Below are 16503 nucleotides of genomic sequence, written 5' to 3' on the forward strand. Positions count from 1 at the left end.
GGGGAATTATCACAGTAATTCTGACTCTCTCATCTCTCCTTCCTCTAACCTTAACCCTAGACTAGGCACCTTCTGTGGTTGGAAGGATTTAGAGGAACTAGTTATATTGAAGTGTTCTATTTAAAGAACACATACAGATCTGGGGGTTGTTATTGTTGCATACAAATAGTAGAATGTATCTATCCTAAAATACTATAAGATTACATATTTAACTTTTTGTTTTGTTTTTTTGGGTTTTCTTTTTAAGGATCTACGTGAGAATGACCATGATCTTCTGTCTCTTAAACTTTATATCTGGATGTCAAAGGAGCTGTAATTTGGAGACTACTGAATATCCTCCTCCGTTATGAGAAGACATTCACCAACAGTCTGGAAGAAGATTTATCTGAGAAGATCAAAGAGCATGGAATCCTTTAATAAAACAGAAAACATTTAAAATTTCAGAAGCTTTTGATTATCTGTATCTTAAAAAAAATAAACATGAACCGTTACACAATCATGAAACAACTAGGTGATGGCACCTATGGCAGCGTGTTGATGGGGAAGAGCAACGAGTCAGGAGAACTCGTGGCTATCAAAAGGTATGGAGCACCTAAATTCAGTAAAGGTACTTGCAAAAGCTTAAAGATTTTCACTTTTAACTTTATTGTTGTCTGCCATCTGTGTAGAATAGGAAAAAAAGGTATTTTTAAGGAAATTAACATAACAAAATTATTTTTTTTAATTATGATGCTTAACAAGGCGATTTTGGGTCAGGCTTCAGCTAACATTGAGATACATGTTTGTATAAATTATTGATATATCTTGGCTTATAAAATTGCATGCTGCTTTTGGTCAGTTTCAACATGCTTCCTTTTAAAAATGTTAGGCTAACACCAAAGGCAAAACAAAATTGAATTTGCAATTTATTAATTGGGGAGTGTGTTTATTTACATGAATTGTAAGAATACCCATCTTAATGGGTAGATTTGAAATACCTCCCCCCAATCCCAAATCTTTTGAGGTACTGCATTAAGCTTCAGGTATTACTACAATGATAAGTACCAGGTAACAATCTGGCTGGGTAAATAAAGGCTGTCTCCTTGGATCTAATGGTGTTGTGCTTAATCATCAGTGTTGTCATACATGCCTGAAAAGATTATTACGAAACAATTGTCCTAGAGGAGTGGGGGAGTTCCCCTCGTGTTCCTGTAGAATTGCAAGCAGGATGCAAAACTAAGTTGAAATACCAGAAACTATGTTGCTGAGATTTTTTTTTTTTTTTTCCATTTATGGATTCCTTGTAGAAAGATAACTGTAATATAATTGACTGGCTTTTGTTATAAGAATTTCAGATTTCTCTATACACTACTAATACTGTTACCTAATTTAATAATATTAATCTAAACAAAAAAAAAAACAACAAAAAAACAACAAACCTGCAATCAGTTATTTTTGTTATTTTTAGTGAAAAGGAACCACATTTTGAGAGAAGTGTTTTTCATTCTCATTATTTTAAGATTTGGAATTCTTTTGTGTGATTTTTTTTTTTTTTTTTTTTTTTTAAGTTTGGGATTCGAGAGGCGACAGTTTTGGTTGAAGATGTGTTTATTTTAAATTGAAATCTTGGGTTTAAATTGCTTCACTCGAGGCACTAGAACTTTTCAGAAGCACAGCAAATAGCATGACGTTCACAACGCTGTCCCAAGATCTAAGCAACACCCAATATCCATGTTTGTATCTGTGCAAGGCTTCCAAATAATGTATGACACTTATATTTAACAATTTCTTTAGAGGATATTGTATATACATGTGAGTATTGCTTGAAAAAATGAAACTATTTTTATTTGGCATTTAATACCTTGGAACAGGTTTGTAAAAATGACTGATCGAGTTAGATTCTTATATTACAAGCAGTCCAGATAATTTACAGATTTCAAAAACATAAATTTAAAAAATAGAATATGCAACTTAGGCACAAAGAGGTGATTTTTCTGGTTTGAAATTTCCATGTTTTATGTGCACTGTCACTGTTGCTTTCCTCGTTACTAAGAACACAATTCAAATTATACAAAGGGATTTTGTGTCCCCGATGTTTTTATAAATACCTTGGAGTATCATGGTCTCTTTGGCTAACTACTCCTCTAAAAATATGCTTGCAGTGATTAATCATCAAAAACTGAAATTTCTAGCAATTCTATGAGTTGAGTTTGTTTTTAGTTACCTTGCTGAATGGGTATTCTAGAATGTTTTAAATTGAGCTCAAAATACAGCTAATGTTTTAGGTTTTTTGTTCTAAAAACATTCTGTACTGTTCACTGAAAATACTTTATCTTGGCCTTGTATTTCAGAATGAAAAGGAAGTTCTATTCATGGGATGAATGTATGAATTTGAGAGAAGTCAAGGTAAGGTGGTGAACATACCATAACCTTTAAAAATAAATGTCTGCTTAGGTTTGCCTGAAGGAAAAGGGCATCTGCAGTGTCCAAGCATAAAGCCAAACTCTGTGAACTCTCTACATGGGGGTGACAGATCCCACAAAACCCTGGGCTGCTGGCACTCCTGGAGCTCCTGCTGCTTTGTGGAATATCCCACTGTTCTCAAGTGGTGGCCATGTCTCATAGCCAAGCCTCTTGCCTTTGAGAGAAGATAAAGAAATTGATTTTGTGTGTGTTTGTGTTTTACTGTCCTGCTCTTCCATTTTACTGGTAGATCTCTAGGTATCTACCCAGTCATCGTATCTTGTACTTGGGGCATTTGTAGAAAGCACTGGGAGTTTTGGCCAGCCGAGTGATAGAGTAACACTTGAAAACCTGGGCTTAAATTCCAAGTCATCCCTTGTTTTGGGCATATGACTTTCTGTATATACAAAACTCCCTAGCAAAGGAGTTGGCTATCCATAATTTACATTTAACTTATTGGAGGTTGCAGGTTATCAGTGTCTCCAAAAAGAACACCTGTAAGAGAATCCTTGTTCATGAAAATTTCATAACGAAAAGAAAAAATTGCTGGGTTTTATTCAGTTCTGTGAGCAAGAGCTGTTACAGCTTCTGAACTGTCTTTCATTGTAGGGAATTAGGTTTTTGTGTTCATCTTCACTTCAGCTGTGATGTAATCCCTAGAAATAGAAGTTTTTAAACTACTATTAATATTGTTGCTTCTTTTATTTTGAAATTAATTTAAAATGTTATTTTGTTGTTGTTTGAAACAGAGATTAGAAGATAAATACAATCAGATGGACTTGTTTTGTAAATTCCATGGTAGAAACTTTTGCATGTTAAAAACTCAGTTCAGATAAGGAATCAAAGTCACTGCCGAGTTATCTGAAGCCGTATTTTGCTCTTTTACAGTCTCTGAAGAAACTAAATCATGCCAATGTAATAAAATTGAAAGAAGTCATACGAGAAAACGACCACCTTTATTTTATATTTGAATACATGAAGGAAAACCTGTATCAGTTAATGAAGGACAGGTATGTCTTTTGCTCTGAACAAATAGTGTGCTATCATGCTTTATTTCATGACTCTCAGGCTATCTTGAAAAACACATTGGAATTTCTGGTTTTGGCTCTTCTTGCAGCCCCACTGATGTGAACAGGAGTTGCTGCACCTGCTTACCTGAGGGTAGAATTCTGCATTGCTCTGCGTTACAATACTGCATATTGTAATGCTTTTGGAAATAAGAGTTTATTCAGTTGTTAACATGATAGTTTGCATGTCTTTGGTGTGTAGAGCCATGAGAGAAATTCCAAATACTTCTTTTCTTTATTAGCCTTCACTGTAATGTATGAAGGATTGGATAAACACATTCTGCTTTTACTCAAGGATTTGGCTTAAGGTGGGGATGGTCATCTGCACGTACATGCATGCATGCTCCCAAGAAAGACCTATAATATGGACTAACTGGGTGATGTTGCAATCCTGAACAAACAGCACATAGCAAGGCTGGCAAGGTGGACTTTGGAATAGGACCTGCCTTTTCAATAACATTTTTCTCTGCTCAATTCTTTTTCCTTTAATGTGTGGTTCCTTCAGACATGGTCATGCACCTTTATCTCCTGATGTGCAAAGCTCTTAGGTTCACACCCTGAGATAGCTGCTGGTGCTATTAGCACAGTGTTACCCTACAGCTGAGAAGCATCGCTGTCAATCAGGGTTCCCTTAGGGGCACCACTGGGTAACACACCTACTCCAGTGCTACCCTGTGTGGTCTCTTTCTTGCTACATTACTGTGCATTCCATGTTCATCTGGTCCAGCACACAGCTGGCCAACCAGCTTCTACGGAGAGGTAGGATTGTGAACCTCTCTGCACAGAAGTCCCCCTGTAGCACTTGAAAGTGAGTGAAATTAAGGCCTGGCAGCAAGCAAGTTTTGAGATCAGAGCTAGTTGCATCTGTTTTCCTTTGTGTGCAAGGCTTGATGGGTCTGTTTTCATCTGTTCATGTTGTGTTGTGCAAAATTAAGATATATGTATGTTATGAAAATGCATTATTTTTTTTTAATTATGTGAAGTTGTTAAATCTGTTTCTTCACAGAAACAAGTTGTTCCCCGAGTCAGTCATCAGAAACATGATGTATCAGATATTACAAGGGCTAGCTTTTATCCATAAACACGGTAGGTTCCGTACTAGAGCTTAACAGCACTTTTTTAGAAAATAAGATAGTGCACAGTAATAATAAAAATATCTAGCAAATACTATTCATTATCTTTAATAAAAAATATTCCTACCTGCTTCAAGTATTGGGCATTTTTAAACCATACCTGAAGTTATGCATTGTTTTTCTATACTCAGATATTAATCTTTCTTTTTGAAAGCAGTGGATATTGTTCATATATTGTTCAGTACTTTTTTTTTTTCAAAACTAGATGCCAGATGAATAAACAAAACAAAGAAACCTGTATGCTGTGCTATACTGTGCATTTCTTTTTCCTCACAAAGATCTTTTTAAGGAGCATGGATACTTTACAGATGGCAGTTTCTCCTGCTTGAGATACTATAATATGGTGCCCTATGTCTATAAAAAATTAAGATAATTTGTTCACTAAGAAATTCAGTCTTTTTATCAAATATAATCTGGATTTAAATATTTTAAGAGATGTGATTTTCTAGCAATTATAAGCAGAGTCTAAAGAAGAGGTGTAGTGTGCTCACAACAACAACAAAAAGTTTCACAGCATTTATGAAACTTTTGATTCTCATGTTTAATATCTGCCTGCAAACTGCATTCTGAAATACTGGTATTAAAGGTATAAAGGTATTAAGCTCCTTTGCATTTAAAAAAACTAGTAATTTACTCTCTTGCTCAACTCTTATTTAGTACTTGTCCTTCACTTCACATTGGTATTCTTAAAGCTTTCCAAAGAGAATAAAATATTAGCTGAAAATTAAATAAGAAACAATGTTCCTAGTGATCTCTGATTGGCTTTTATATACCCTGGTGAGGCCTCTTGATGGATTCAAATAAATAATCAGTTCTCTTCAGTACTATCACATACCCAGAAATTGCTGTTTCATGTCTTTCTGATCAAGATCATATACAGTTCTCTCATTATTAGCATCCTTTTTACGTTCCTCATTTCTACATGAGATAAATGAGACAATGAGAATTTATGAAAAACTGCCAATTCTATGTTACAGTATTAATATTTTGTTTTGACAAAATAGTAGTGTTTGGGAATGGCAGGTATGATAAATTTGAACATTTATATCTCGCTCCAATAATTTCAGCCCGTTGCTTACAGCGGTTGTTAGTTTCTGCATGCAGAAATGGAATGCTTTATTGTAGCAAGTGAATTTAGGATTTCTTTCCTCAGCAACTTAACCACTCTCCAGGTGCTCCAGCCAACAGTAACCATTAAAGAAACTTTATGTGCCTGCATTACTAATATTAGCATTCCTGAGCAAAATTTTGATATCTTTTAAATGTCTGCATCTTCAACTTGCTGTCACAATGATAAGCAAACTAATTAAAAATAGTTCAAGGAATTTTATAAACCAGAGTGTCCAATGCTCAGTTTTCCATTATACAAAGCTGATAAAACAGTTACAGTTTTTGCAAAAGGTTTATTTCTAAAATTGGTTTGTTATTTGATATTGTTGCAATAGCAAATTCATTTTCCTTAGTGTGTTAATGACAGTTTACATTTGTTAATTTAACAACATTTGATGTAACAATCACTAGAGGGAAAATGTCTGTGTTTATTAGGGGAGGGTTACCATTTATTTATTTTGAATTAAAAACTATATTCTTCTAAAACATCCCAAAGTAAATTTTGGGTGACAGTATTACAGGTTGCTGTTTAAGAAGTGACAATGCAATTATTTGCCATTCTTTTCTGTCTGGTCTTCTATAGGATTTTTTCATAGAGATATGAAGCCTGAAAACCTTCTCTGTATTGGGCCAGAACTTGTGAAAATAGCAGATTTTGGTTTGGCTAGAGAACTAAGATCTCAGCCACCATATACAGATTATGTTTCTACCAGGTGGTAAGTGTATTAAGAAGTTAATACATGTTCTTAACTAACTACCTTTCTCTGCTTACCATTTTGATATATCTATTGTTTCTTTGCAACTATATAGGTACCGAGCTCCTGAAGTTTTGCTAAGATCATCTATTTATAGCTCACCTATTGATATGTGGGCAGTTGGCAGCATAATGGCTGAATTATACACGCTAAGACCTCTTTTCCCAGGCACAAGTGAAGTAGATGAAATCTTCAAAATTTGCCAAGTATTAGGGACGCCAAAGAAGGTAAGACTTTTCTAAAAATTCACACAATAGTATTTTAAAAAAAGAAGTTAAATAAAATTATTATAAAACATTGAATGTTATCTCTCTTTCAGAACATATATATAAATTATTGTTTTAGTCAGTTTCCAGCAGACTTAAGGTTTTCTCAACCATATTTCTTTTAAGCTTCCATTAAGGTATGTAATGCTAAGATTTAGTTGTGTATTAGCATCCGTTGTATATTGTACCACTATGAGCAGCCTTCCTCTCCTCTGATGAAAGCCAGATAAAATTGTTTAATTTAGTTATTTAAGAAAGAAAATCAGAAGACTCCTGGGATTTCACTTTGTCACAGCTGTTTTGCTTTCCTTTCCTGAAAGTGTAATTCTTCAAGGCTGGTATCCAGAATTTGGAGCTTATAGAAGATACCATAAATAAGACTGTTGTGGTTTAACCCCAGCCAGTAACTAAGCACCACATAGCCACTTCCTCACTCCCCCACACTGAGATGGGGGAGAGAATAAAACTGAGAAAATTGGAGGGTTGAGATAAAGACAATTTAACAGGTAAAGCAAAAGCTGCGAGCACAAGCAAAGCAAAACAAGGAATTCATTCACCACTTCCCATGGGCAGGCAGGTGCTCAGCCATCTCCAGGAACCCAGGGCTCCATCACACCTAACGGTGACTTGGGAAGACAACACCATCACTCAAACATCCACCCACCTCTTCCTCCTTCTTCCCCAGCTTTTATTGCCGAGGATGATGTCGTATGGGATGGAACATCCCTTTGGTCAGTTGGGACCAGCTGTCCCAGCTGTGAACCCTCCCAACTTCTTGTGCACCCCCCGCCAAGACCAGCACAAAGACAAATTATGCTTTTCTTATTTTTAAAGTATAAAGCAAGCATTTGATCTCAAACACAGATCTCTCATAAAATATTATTAGCGATAAAAAGCAATGGAGGAAAAATGTGCAGTATTTTAGAGAGGAAACAGTTATTTTCAGTTATTTTCTGGAAGGGCTAAATACTACTTAAAATTACAAAGTTTGAGTAGTGCATATAAAAATGTATTCAATTATATTTACCTCATTTTAAAAAGTTGTTTTAGCAAATGGATATGTGAACATGCAAGAAAATAATAAGTTTATGTTCAAAATTTTGAATAAACTAAAACAAAAGACTATATAATATAAATATTTTTTGGAGAATAAGAGATGTCAGATGTGTATTAGGAACTTTATGGGCACAAAGGGAACTTTGTGAAGTAACTGACTGAACACAATCTCTAGATCTGAAAAACCTAAGGGTGGGAGTGAAAAGCATCAATTTCATTGGTGTTCTACTGACATAAAATAAAGCATAATTCTTGTCCTGTAAAGGAGCTGTTATCAATAAAGAAGTGAGGAACAGAAAACTTAAAACAGAAATAGATTAATCTTAGCTAGGGACATGCAGAGCTTGAAGTGGTGGGAAAATTTCCAAGAGAACATACTGAGAAACAGGTGCAAACCCGTGAGAGAGCAGAGAGTAAAAGGTCAGAGTGTGGAGAGTTATAGATGGGACATTATGGAAGTGAAAATTGCTGTGATGAGTAAAACAGTGCTTGCCATGGTAAGTGTGCATCAGAAATTATCTATAATATGAGCAGTATTTTAAGACTTGAGTCTTCAAAAGCAGATGTTAAGTTTCTTAAAGCAGGTCACAAGCTTAGCATAGTAAGAAGAACATTTTGGGGTATATTAATATCTGTGAAAGAGAGCAACATACTAGCTTCTGGAACATTGTCAGTGTATAGCATACACAAGTTCTGGAAGTGCAGGGAGATCAGAGAGAGATTTTCACTGTGTGTAGTAGCAGAGCAGTGCTGAGCTGACTGCTGTGGTTTTTCTCTAACCTTGGAAGTAGTTGAGCAGAAGCAAATCATGACTGTGCACACTGACTGATTGCTTGGGAAGGCAGGGAGCATTACCAGCTGAGTATTTCAGAGAAAACTGTAGCCTCTTCTAAAGACCCTACAGGTTAGAAACACTGTAAGTCAGCCCTCTAGGATCAGGAAGCTGTAATTAGTTCCTTTGTGCCCTTGTCATCTGCTGAACAGACTTGGGAATTTTATCTCCTCCTCCAACAGTGCTAAGGCATTCTTTAGGGAGATCACTGTTTAACAAGAGTACTGAAATGTTATTACAGGAATTATCACAACAAATGATGCCTCTGTTACAAGTGAAGTACTGTTCTGCATTCTGAAAAACATAAGCAGTTATTTTAATAGTCTGGTTTTGCAGATAGTTTTACAAATAATATTTTTTTCAGACATACGTTTTCATTTATTCCATTATCTTCCAGTAATTAACAGGAATTATGCCCAGAAGCTAGATTCATTCCAATTTGCCTTCCTTTTAGTCCATAGTACCATACTAATGACTTCAGTGAGTTTGGATTTTTTAAATAGTGACAGGCAACTATTTTGCTTTATTTTATAAATGAAGTTGCTTTATTTATGAAATGTTGCTTTATTTATTTTATAAATAAAGCAGTAAGTTGCACCATTCGCATACTGACAGTGATGGTGCACATGTATGTCAATTTAATGAAAAAGCTGATGACAATCTGAAAGGCTGAGATTGATGAAATGCATTTTCATTAGTTGAAGGTTGGCAATGGCATTGTAAATAATTCTAAATTATTTTTTTTTTTTATAAATCAAAATGTATTATTCATTTTTGCACTTGTACTATTTTCACCCTGTCCCTGTACTGCACCAGTTCAACATGCAGCCCTTGCTATTTCGTTCTAAACTGTTCCATTTTCACAACCTCTGGCAGGCAGAACATCACCAACTCCAATAAAGGAGGGAGATGCAGCAGAGGAGGAAAGAGTCTATCTGCGTTAATGTAAATTAACAAATTATTATTTGAGGTGGAATAGGAAGTCACCTGAAGTCTTGAGACTTACTTTAACCAGACTTGGTTTATAATTATATTTGAGTTTGTTTATTACCATAGATTGTGTTAACAGAGCTAAAACTGTTGTACATAAAAAGATGAGTAATAGCTAACGTGATCTCTTAAGATCAAATTCTATCAAATCAACCCAATTTGCTTCTGTAGCAGTGTAACAAGCTTTGTGGATGGAAGAGAAGCACTAATATCATACACTGTCTTCAGTAAGGTTTTGGACACTGTCCCTCGTAACATTCTCATCAGCATATTTATATAAACAAACTGCATGATAAGTGTGTACCTGTCTTGAAAGCCTTGTTCAGAGAGTAAGCTTTACTGGTCCGCATTCAACATGAAAGATGGATTGAAGAGGACCCTGGAGTGGTTCTGCATCTGATGAAATTTTTAAAATTGTGTTAAAGGCCTTCTGTTGGAATAGATTTTCCTGTTAAGTTGGTAGATAGCAGGTTGGGAAGGATTGAGTCTGTTAGAAGATAAAATTCAGAGTTTCTTATAAAATTAGAGATGTAGCTTTTAAAAAATTTCTTTAACAGTGTGTAGGGTGCTGTACTTAGGCAGGAATAATCAGCCACATAAATATCTGGTGATAACTCTCCAGCTAACATATCTGAAGAAGAGGATGTGGGACCTATATAGTGCATTGTATGTCAACGGTATTTTGCTGCAACAAAGACAAATACCATACCATTGTATTAAGAAAGTATTGTCCACTGATGTGTGAACTGATCTTTCTGTTCCACTTGCTATATTATATCCAGTTTAAAGTTTTGCTTTTCAAGAGAGAAAAATCAGAGTCCAGAGAAGAAGAAAAACTGAAAAAGACTGGACCCAGGAATTAAACTGTTCAGGTTTCTTTAGCCTATACAAAGGAAGACTGGGAGAAAGGAGAAGAAATATGCCTTGTAATATATAAAAAGGCTGTTCTAGAGAGAAGAAATAAATAGTCCTTGGTACCCACAGATGATAGCACACTCAGCAATGGTCTTTTATTGTCATAAGAGAAACCTACATTTTTCTAATCTTGAGGAGAATTAAGATCTGGAATACACTGTTTAGAGCAGTTGTGGAGTGCCAGAAATTGGAAACTTTTTGAGACTAATACCTGTCAGGAAGTGACCAGGGCATGGACTGGATGATCTCTTGAAGTCTTTGATAATCCTGTGGTTCTGTATTCAAACAATGCAATTATCAAGGAACAAAGGACTTCGCTGTTTACTTTTGGAAAGTTAAACACTCAAAAAAAAACCCCAAAAAAGAAAAGAAAAAGTTTCATTTGGTGGTCATGGTGCTTTTCTGTTTCAATAGCGTCTAGTTGTAATTTAATCATTGACTATCTTAATGGTAGAATCAGTGGTATATGGTGTAGGCTACCCCATGGTTACAGAACCATGGTGTGCTGAGTGGAAGGGCCTCACCTCTACTATTCCCATGGAGAAGGTATGTTGCAGTTGTCTGTTTGAGCTCATTTCTGTGGTAGATGGGATGTTCGGTACTGCTCCTGGTACTGCTGCACTCTCTTCTTCAGATAGAATATGTCCAAGTGTGGTATCCACAATGATGGTCCCACCTTCACCTACAGGAGAGCTTGAGAAGGCCTGCCGTGGGACACTGGTGCTGCATGCACAGGTGGTGTAACAACTGTAATGGGGAAAAAAAGTAGGAATTCCTGTGTTCCACTATATAGGCAGGAGCTATGCAGACCACGTGCAGGCCAAGCTGCATAAAATTAAATCTGATCTAATACTTCAAAGATATATAGTCTTTGTTCTCTTTTGGTACTCATTTTTCTTTCCTTTAAAACAGAGTGACTGGCCAGAAGGATACCACCTTGCTTCTGCCATGAATTTCCGTTTCCCACAATGTGTCCCTATAAGCCTAAAAACTCTCATCCCAAATGCAAGCAATGAAGCAATACAGCTCATGAGTGATATGCTGAATTGGAATCCAAAGAAGAGACCTACAGCGAGTCAGGTCTGAGCACCTCCATGATTAAGACTGATTTTTTTTTTGCATTTTTAATGCATTTTAATTTTGCATTAAAAAATTGTAGATACAGAAACCAACTGGTTGTCATAATACTGATGGGCAGAGAAATGTCTGCTCATTTTGACCACTTTGCTGGTAATGAGACTGAGGAGTTAGGAGAGAAAGTTCTAAATCTGGCTCTGCAGACTTCATAAACTCTTTAGTTATTTGTGCAGTGTTGTCTCCTGTACTGGCATATTCTAAAACTTCCTCTGTACAGGACAGAGAAAAATCTGAGCTGGAAGTTCCTTGAATTGTAAGGATCTTCTGCCACCTTCTTTTTCCTCCCCCATCTGTACAAAGAGGGATACTGAAAAGTAAGCTTTGCTTTTTGTGAAGCTGCAGGTGGAATGTAGTATGGAAGACCTAAGGGTTATTTTTACTTGGAGATGGGATGTAAATTATGCTAAGTGATAAGGAAAGAACTTTGTGAAGGACATACCAATAGGTCACAAAGGTCACAGTTTTTCTCCAAGTTAAGTTTTAAAAATATATTTCAAGTACCAAAGTTGGTTACATTCTACTGATCTTTTAAAAAATGTTTAATTTTTTTTTTTTAGTATTCATACCTAATGCAATCCTATTTAGAAGGTATAAAAGGGGAACACAGCTGGGAAATAAAAAGGACATACTGTGAGCTATCCTATGTGGATGTAATGTAAGTGATTCAGAAGTGGTGCAGCAGATGGTACCAAGCAGAGCAACCATTTCTCTCCACTTTATATAAAGCATATCTATTGTTACAGTCACTGAGATCTAACTGTAGCCTGGTGCTATATATAACTCTACACAGAATACTGTGTTGTGCTTTATGGAAGCAAATAACCAGCTTTTGCCCAAGTGAGTTGTCAAGGAAGCAGCTTCAGCAGTTGTGTAATCCACAGCCAAAAGGGAGAGTTTAAAGCATATACATGGAAATATGTACAAAGGCAGCAATTCTCCAGTGCAGCTGAGGCAAAACATCTCTGAGAGAACTAACAAAGAGTAGGATCCTACCCAGAAGGAGTAGCAAAGTGAGTTGTTTTGACATAGGAGGAGCTGTGTTAGTAAGGTATGTCCATGCTGTGTGTCTAGCAGTGGACATGAAGAGGTCAGAGAAGAAGAATTAAATACACATCTGCCTGAAGACAGACACTATAGTTTCCTAATAAACACCAAGAAGGCACAGCAAGCACAGTGAATGAACTTCAAAGCAAAATAAAACCAGGGAAAGCTGGTGATAAGAAAATAAAGGAGAAACTTTGTTTGTTAACATCCTCTAATTGTAATACCCATATATTAATATTAAAAGGCAATCATCACACTTCTGGGTTTGTTTTTTTTTTGGTTTATATTAATTAAGAAAAAAACCAAACTCTTCATTGAGTTGCCAAAACATAGTTAGCAGTGGCAACATGTAATAAAGTATGTTGGAATAGGGGAGACTACTTGTCTACCTGTGCTGTTTTAAGATTGAAATGTTACTACATGAATATAGAATGGTGTTGAAAGTAAAATGCACACTCAAAACAGCCTCAAAACACAGGCTCCACAAAACCTAGAAGTAAAGGAGGGAAAGAAGGACACGACTGCTGTAATGTGTACAAGTGGATCCATCTTACTAAATTATATGATGGGAAGAGTTTAAAATACAGAACTGAGAGATATCAATACACACTGTTTACATATGATCTCATTATGCATCCATCGTGCATCTCTGCTGTAGAGCTTTCTCAAATGCTTCAGAAACCTGCTTAGATTCTTGATGAGGTTACCCAAGTCAACTTTTTCAAGTAAAATTATTATGTGTCTTCTTCTCCAGGCTTTGAAGTACCCTTACTTTCAAGTTGGCCAAGTTTTAGGACCTCCTCCGCAGTATCTGGAGAAGCAGACTCCTCTTAAACCAGTTCAGCCAGCAGAGCCAAAGCCAGCTTTACCTAAACTAGAATCTATATCCAAGCCAGAACCTCTCTCTTCACCTGATGCATCTGACAAAACACAGCCCCTGTCAAAGGTTAACCACCAGCCCCTCCAGCAAATCCAGTTGCCTCAGAATACAGCGAACCAGCAAGTACCAAAACAGCCGCAGCCACAGGCACAACCATTTTTTCCAACAATCAATAAAAACTCCTCACCAGTAAGTTGTCTTCAATAAATACTTGGGTGGTTTTATTAAAAGTTCATACTCTATTCAAGCAGGTGATCTCTTGAAGATTGTCATACTTTTTATTAGGTAGAAATACAGATAGATAATTAGGAGCTAATTAAGGATATAATTGGCCATTTACTGAAATTTTACAGCAAATCAGAAGAATAGATTTCTTGTAACAACAATGTATGTTCATTTATAACAGCCTTTGCTACATGCTTGTGCAGTAATGTAGTTATGACAGCAATTGTTTATTGACCTTTGAGATACCTCTCCTATGAAGACAGGCTGAGAGAGTTGGGGCTGTTCAGCCTGGAGGAGAGAAGGCTCCGGGGAGATCTTATAGTGGCCTCCCAGTACCTGAAGGGGGCCTACAAGAAAGCTGGGGAAGGACTTTTCATAAGGGCAGTTAATGACAAAACAAGGGGAAATGGGTTTAAACTGAAAGAGGGGAGGTTTAGATTAGATATTAGGAAGAAGTTCTTCACTGTGAGGTTGGTCAGACACTGGCCCAGGTTGCCCAAGGAAGTTGTGGATGCCCCCTCCCTGGAAGTGTTCAAGGCCAGGTTGGATGAGGCTTTGAGCAACCTGATCTAGTGGAAGGTGTCCCTGCTGATGGCAGGGGGGTTGGAACTGGATGATCTTTAAGGTCCCTTCCAATCCAAACCATTCTGTGATTCTATGATAATTCACCAAAATATCGTTAGTATACAGCAGAGAAGTGGAAAGGGAGAACTTCCCTTGCCTCAAGCAGGAAAATACCTGAGAAAGTTCATCCAATTCCTAAGCTTGTACGAATTTAACAAGTAAGATTTTTAGCAAGATGAATGTTCAACTTTGGTTTGCAATTTTCATTTTGCTTTCTACTTATGCTCACAGAACTACAATATAAAGTATGTTAAAAATAATAGGTATTCAGAAAATACTGGAAAGCGAACTAGACTCAGATGAAATGCCATTTTTAAAATTGAGAAATTTATTTGGAAGATAATATTAAGGAAAGGCCTGACTAACTTGTTTTATTTGCTGTATCTACTGTGGGGCCACAGCAATTGGCACTCCTAAAGCCTGAGCATGATCGCTGTGAACGTTCTGTACTGCTGTGCCCTACTTCTTGACAGTTCATCTACCACTGGTGAGAGCATGAGTTCAGCAAGATACCAGTAGTAGAGGCTGAGCACTGAACTGGGTCTGCAAATAGAACGTGAACTTCACTACTTCAGGTAGATTTCAGCAATTTAAGGATGACAGTCCAAAAGAGCTACGCTCAAAATAACCTGCTGGCATTATCGTTATGTTTTGTGCTTAAAATCATTCTGAGACTATGACCAAAATAGGCACAACACAATGGGAAAAATTCCCTCAAAGTTCTTAAGTGGTCGTCAGGAAGTGAACTAGATACAAAATATAAAATTTTAGAATTGAATTGAAGCATTTCTTCCCTATTTAAAATAGAAACAAGCAGCTAGTGGCCCTCAGAATGGTGCAGTAGGTCCTAAAAGCTGCAGAAGACGATGGGGTCAGACTTTGGTAAAGACTGTTGATAGCTGGGATGACTTGGATGACACCGAATTTGGAATGTCATGTTCAAAGAAGCCTAGCATTGCACCAGTAAAAGAAAAGAAAAACAAGGAATGTCTTTTTAGGTAAGTTCTATAATTATAAAATCACTATTTTTATTTTATTTTTATTTTTTTTTTTTTTTTAGTAAACAGTGCCCAGTAGGTTTATATATTGATTAAGACAAATCTGCTAAAATTTAAGTCACTAAAATCCTGCAAGAGTGCAAAGAGCTGTATGAGCAGACCAGCTTTGGGTGTGGTGGTGTTGATAAAGCACCAGTAATATCCAAAGTGAATCAGATTTGTTTTCAGGCACTGTATGGTTTAGGTGTTTGTTGTGTTATTAAGAAACGGTGTTTTACTAAAATCAGATATACTAACTTCCTTTCCTTTGGTGGTTAAGTTTGTAGTAAGTTCTGCCACAGTTATCCACATTTGCTTTTATTCTGTAGTGTTGGATACTTTTTTTTTTCTTCAAATTCCCAGGTCAAACTCTCAAGAGGTATGAGATTTGGCTGTTACTTTATGGGAATAAATCCTACTGATGAAAGCAGGATACAAGTAGAGCACTGTACTTTTCAGGGTAGGGTCTGCATATCGTATTCTGGGCTGGAGTTGTTGGTCACATTGTTTCAACATTTTGATTTTTTTTCAGTGTGCCAGAACCAAAAGCTTCATGCTATATCCAGCCAGGAGAGGAAAATAAGGTTCTGATGAAAAATGATGCTGGAAGATCAAATACATCAGCAAAACAGTACTATCTAAAACAATCAAGATACCTACCTGGTAAGGGTAAAATTCAATATATACGGAAAATACAAGCTGTGAACAATCGACATACACTACATTTAAACTTCAGATTTCACACTTGATAATTTCATTTTTCATAACCAGGCTAAATTTTCAAGTTTGGGACTAAATGCCTTTCCCAGAACATATTTCATCATCGTTGATACAGAAGTTCCTGGCTATGTAATCATGGGAGGGAACTCAACACTGTTTGTACACCATAAAACAACCAGGAACATATAAAACCCTCAGTAATATGAATCCAACATCTCTTGGATTCCTAGGAATATATTCTGATTGACTCATAAGTAAGTGTATATGAGG

General features: G+C 36.4%; 1 protein-coding gene across 1 annotated transcript; it reads left to right on the top strand.

The window, feature by feature from the left end:
* Window positions 1-234: 234 nt before the first annotated feature.
* Window positions 235-16176, top strand: LOC104518525 (serine/threonine-protein kinase MAK; the record flags this gene model as incomplete). The annotated part of the gene is made up of 10 exons (XM_010177379.1): window positions 235-581; window positions 2331-2385; window positions 3331-3452; window positions 4516-4595; window positions 6336-6468; window positions 6563-6734; window positions 11479-11646; window positions 13502-13816; window positions 15284-15474; window positions 16046-16176. Coding segments are annotated over exons 1-10 (1468 nt in total), but the record flags the coding sequence as incomplete, so codon positions are not given.
* Window positions 16177-16503: the final 327 nt, after the last annotated feature.

This window comes from Antrostomus carolinensis, unplaced genomic scaffold (genome assembly GCF_000700745.2).
Source record: "Antrostomus carolinensis isolate BGI_N321 unplaced genomic scaffold, ASM70074v2 scaffold18131, whole genome shotgun sequence".
Taxonomy (NCBI): Eukaryota; Metazoa; Chordata; class Aves; order Caprimulgiformes; family Caprimulgidae; genus Antrostomus; species Antrostomus carolinensis.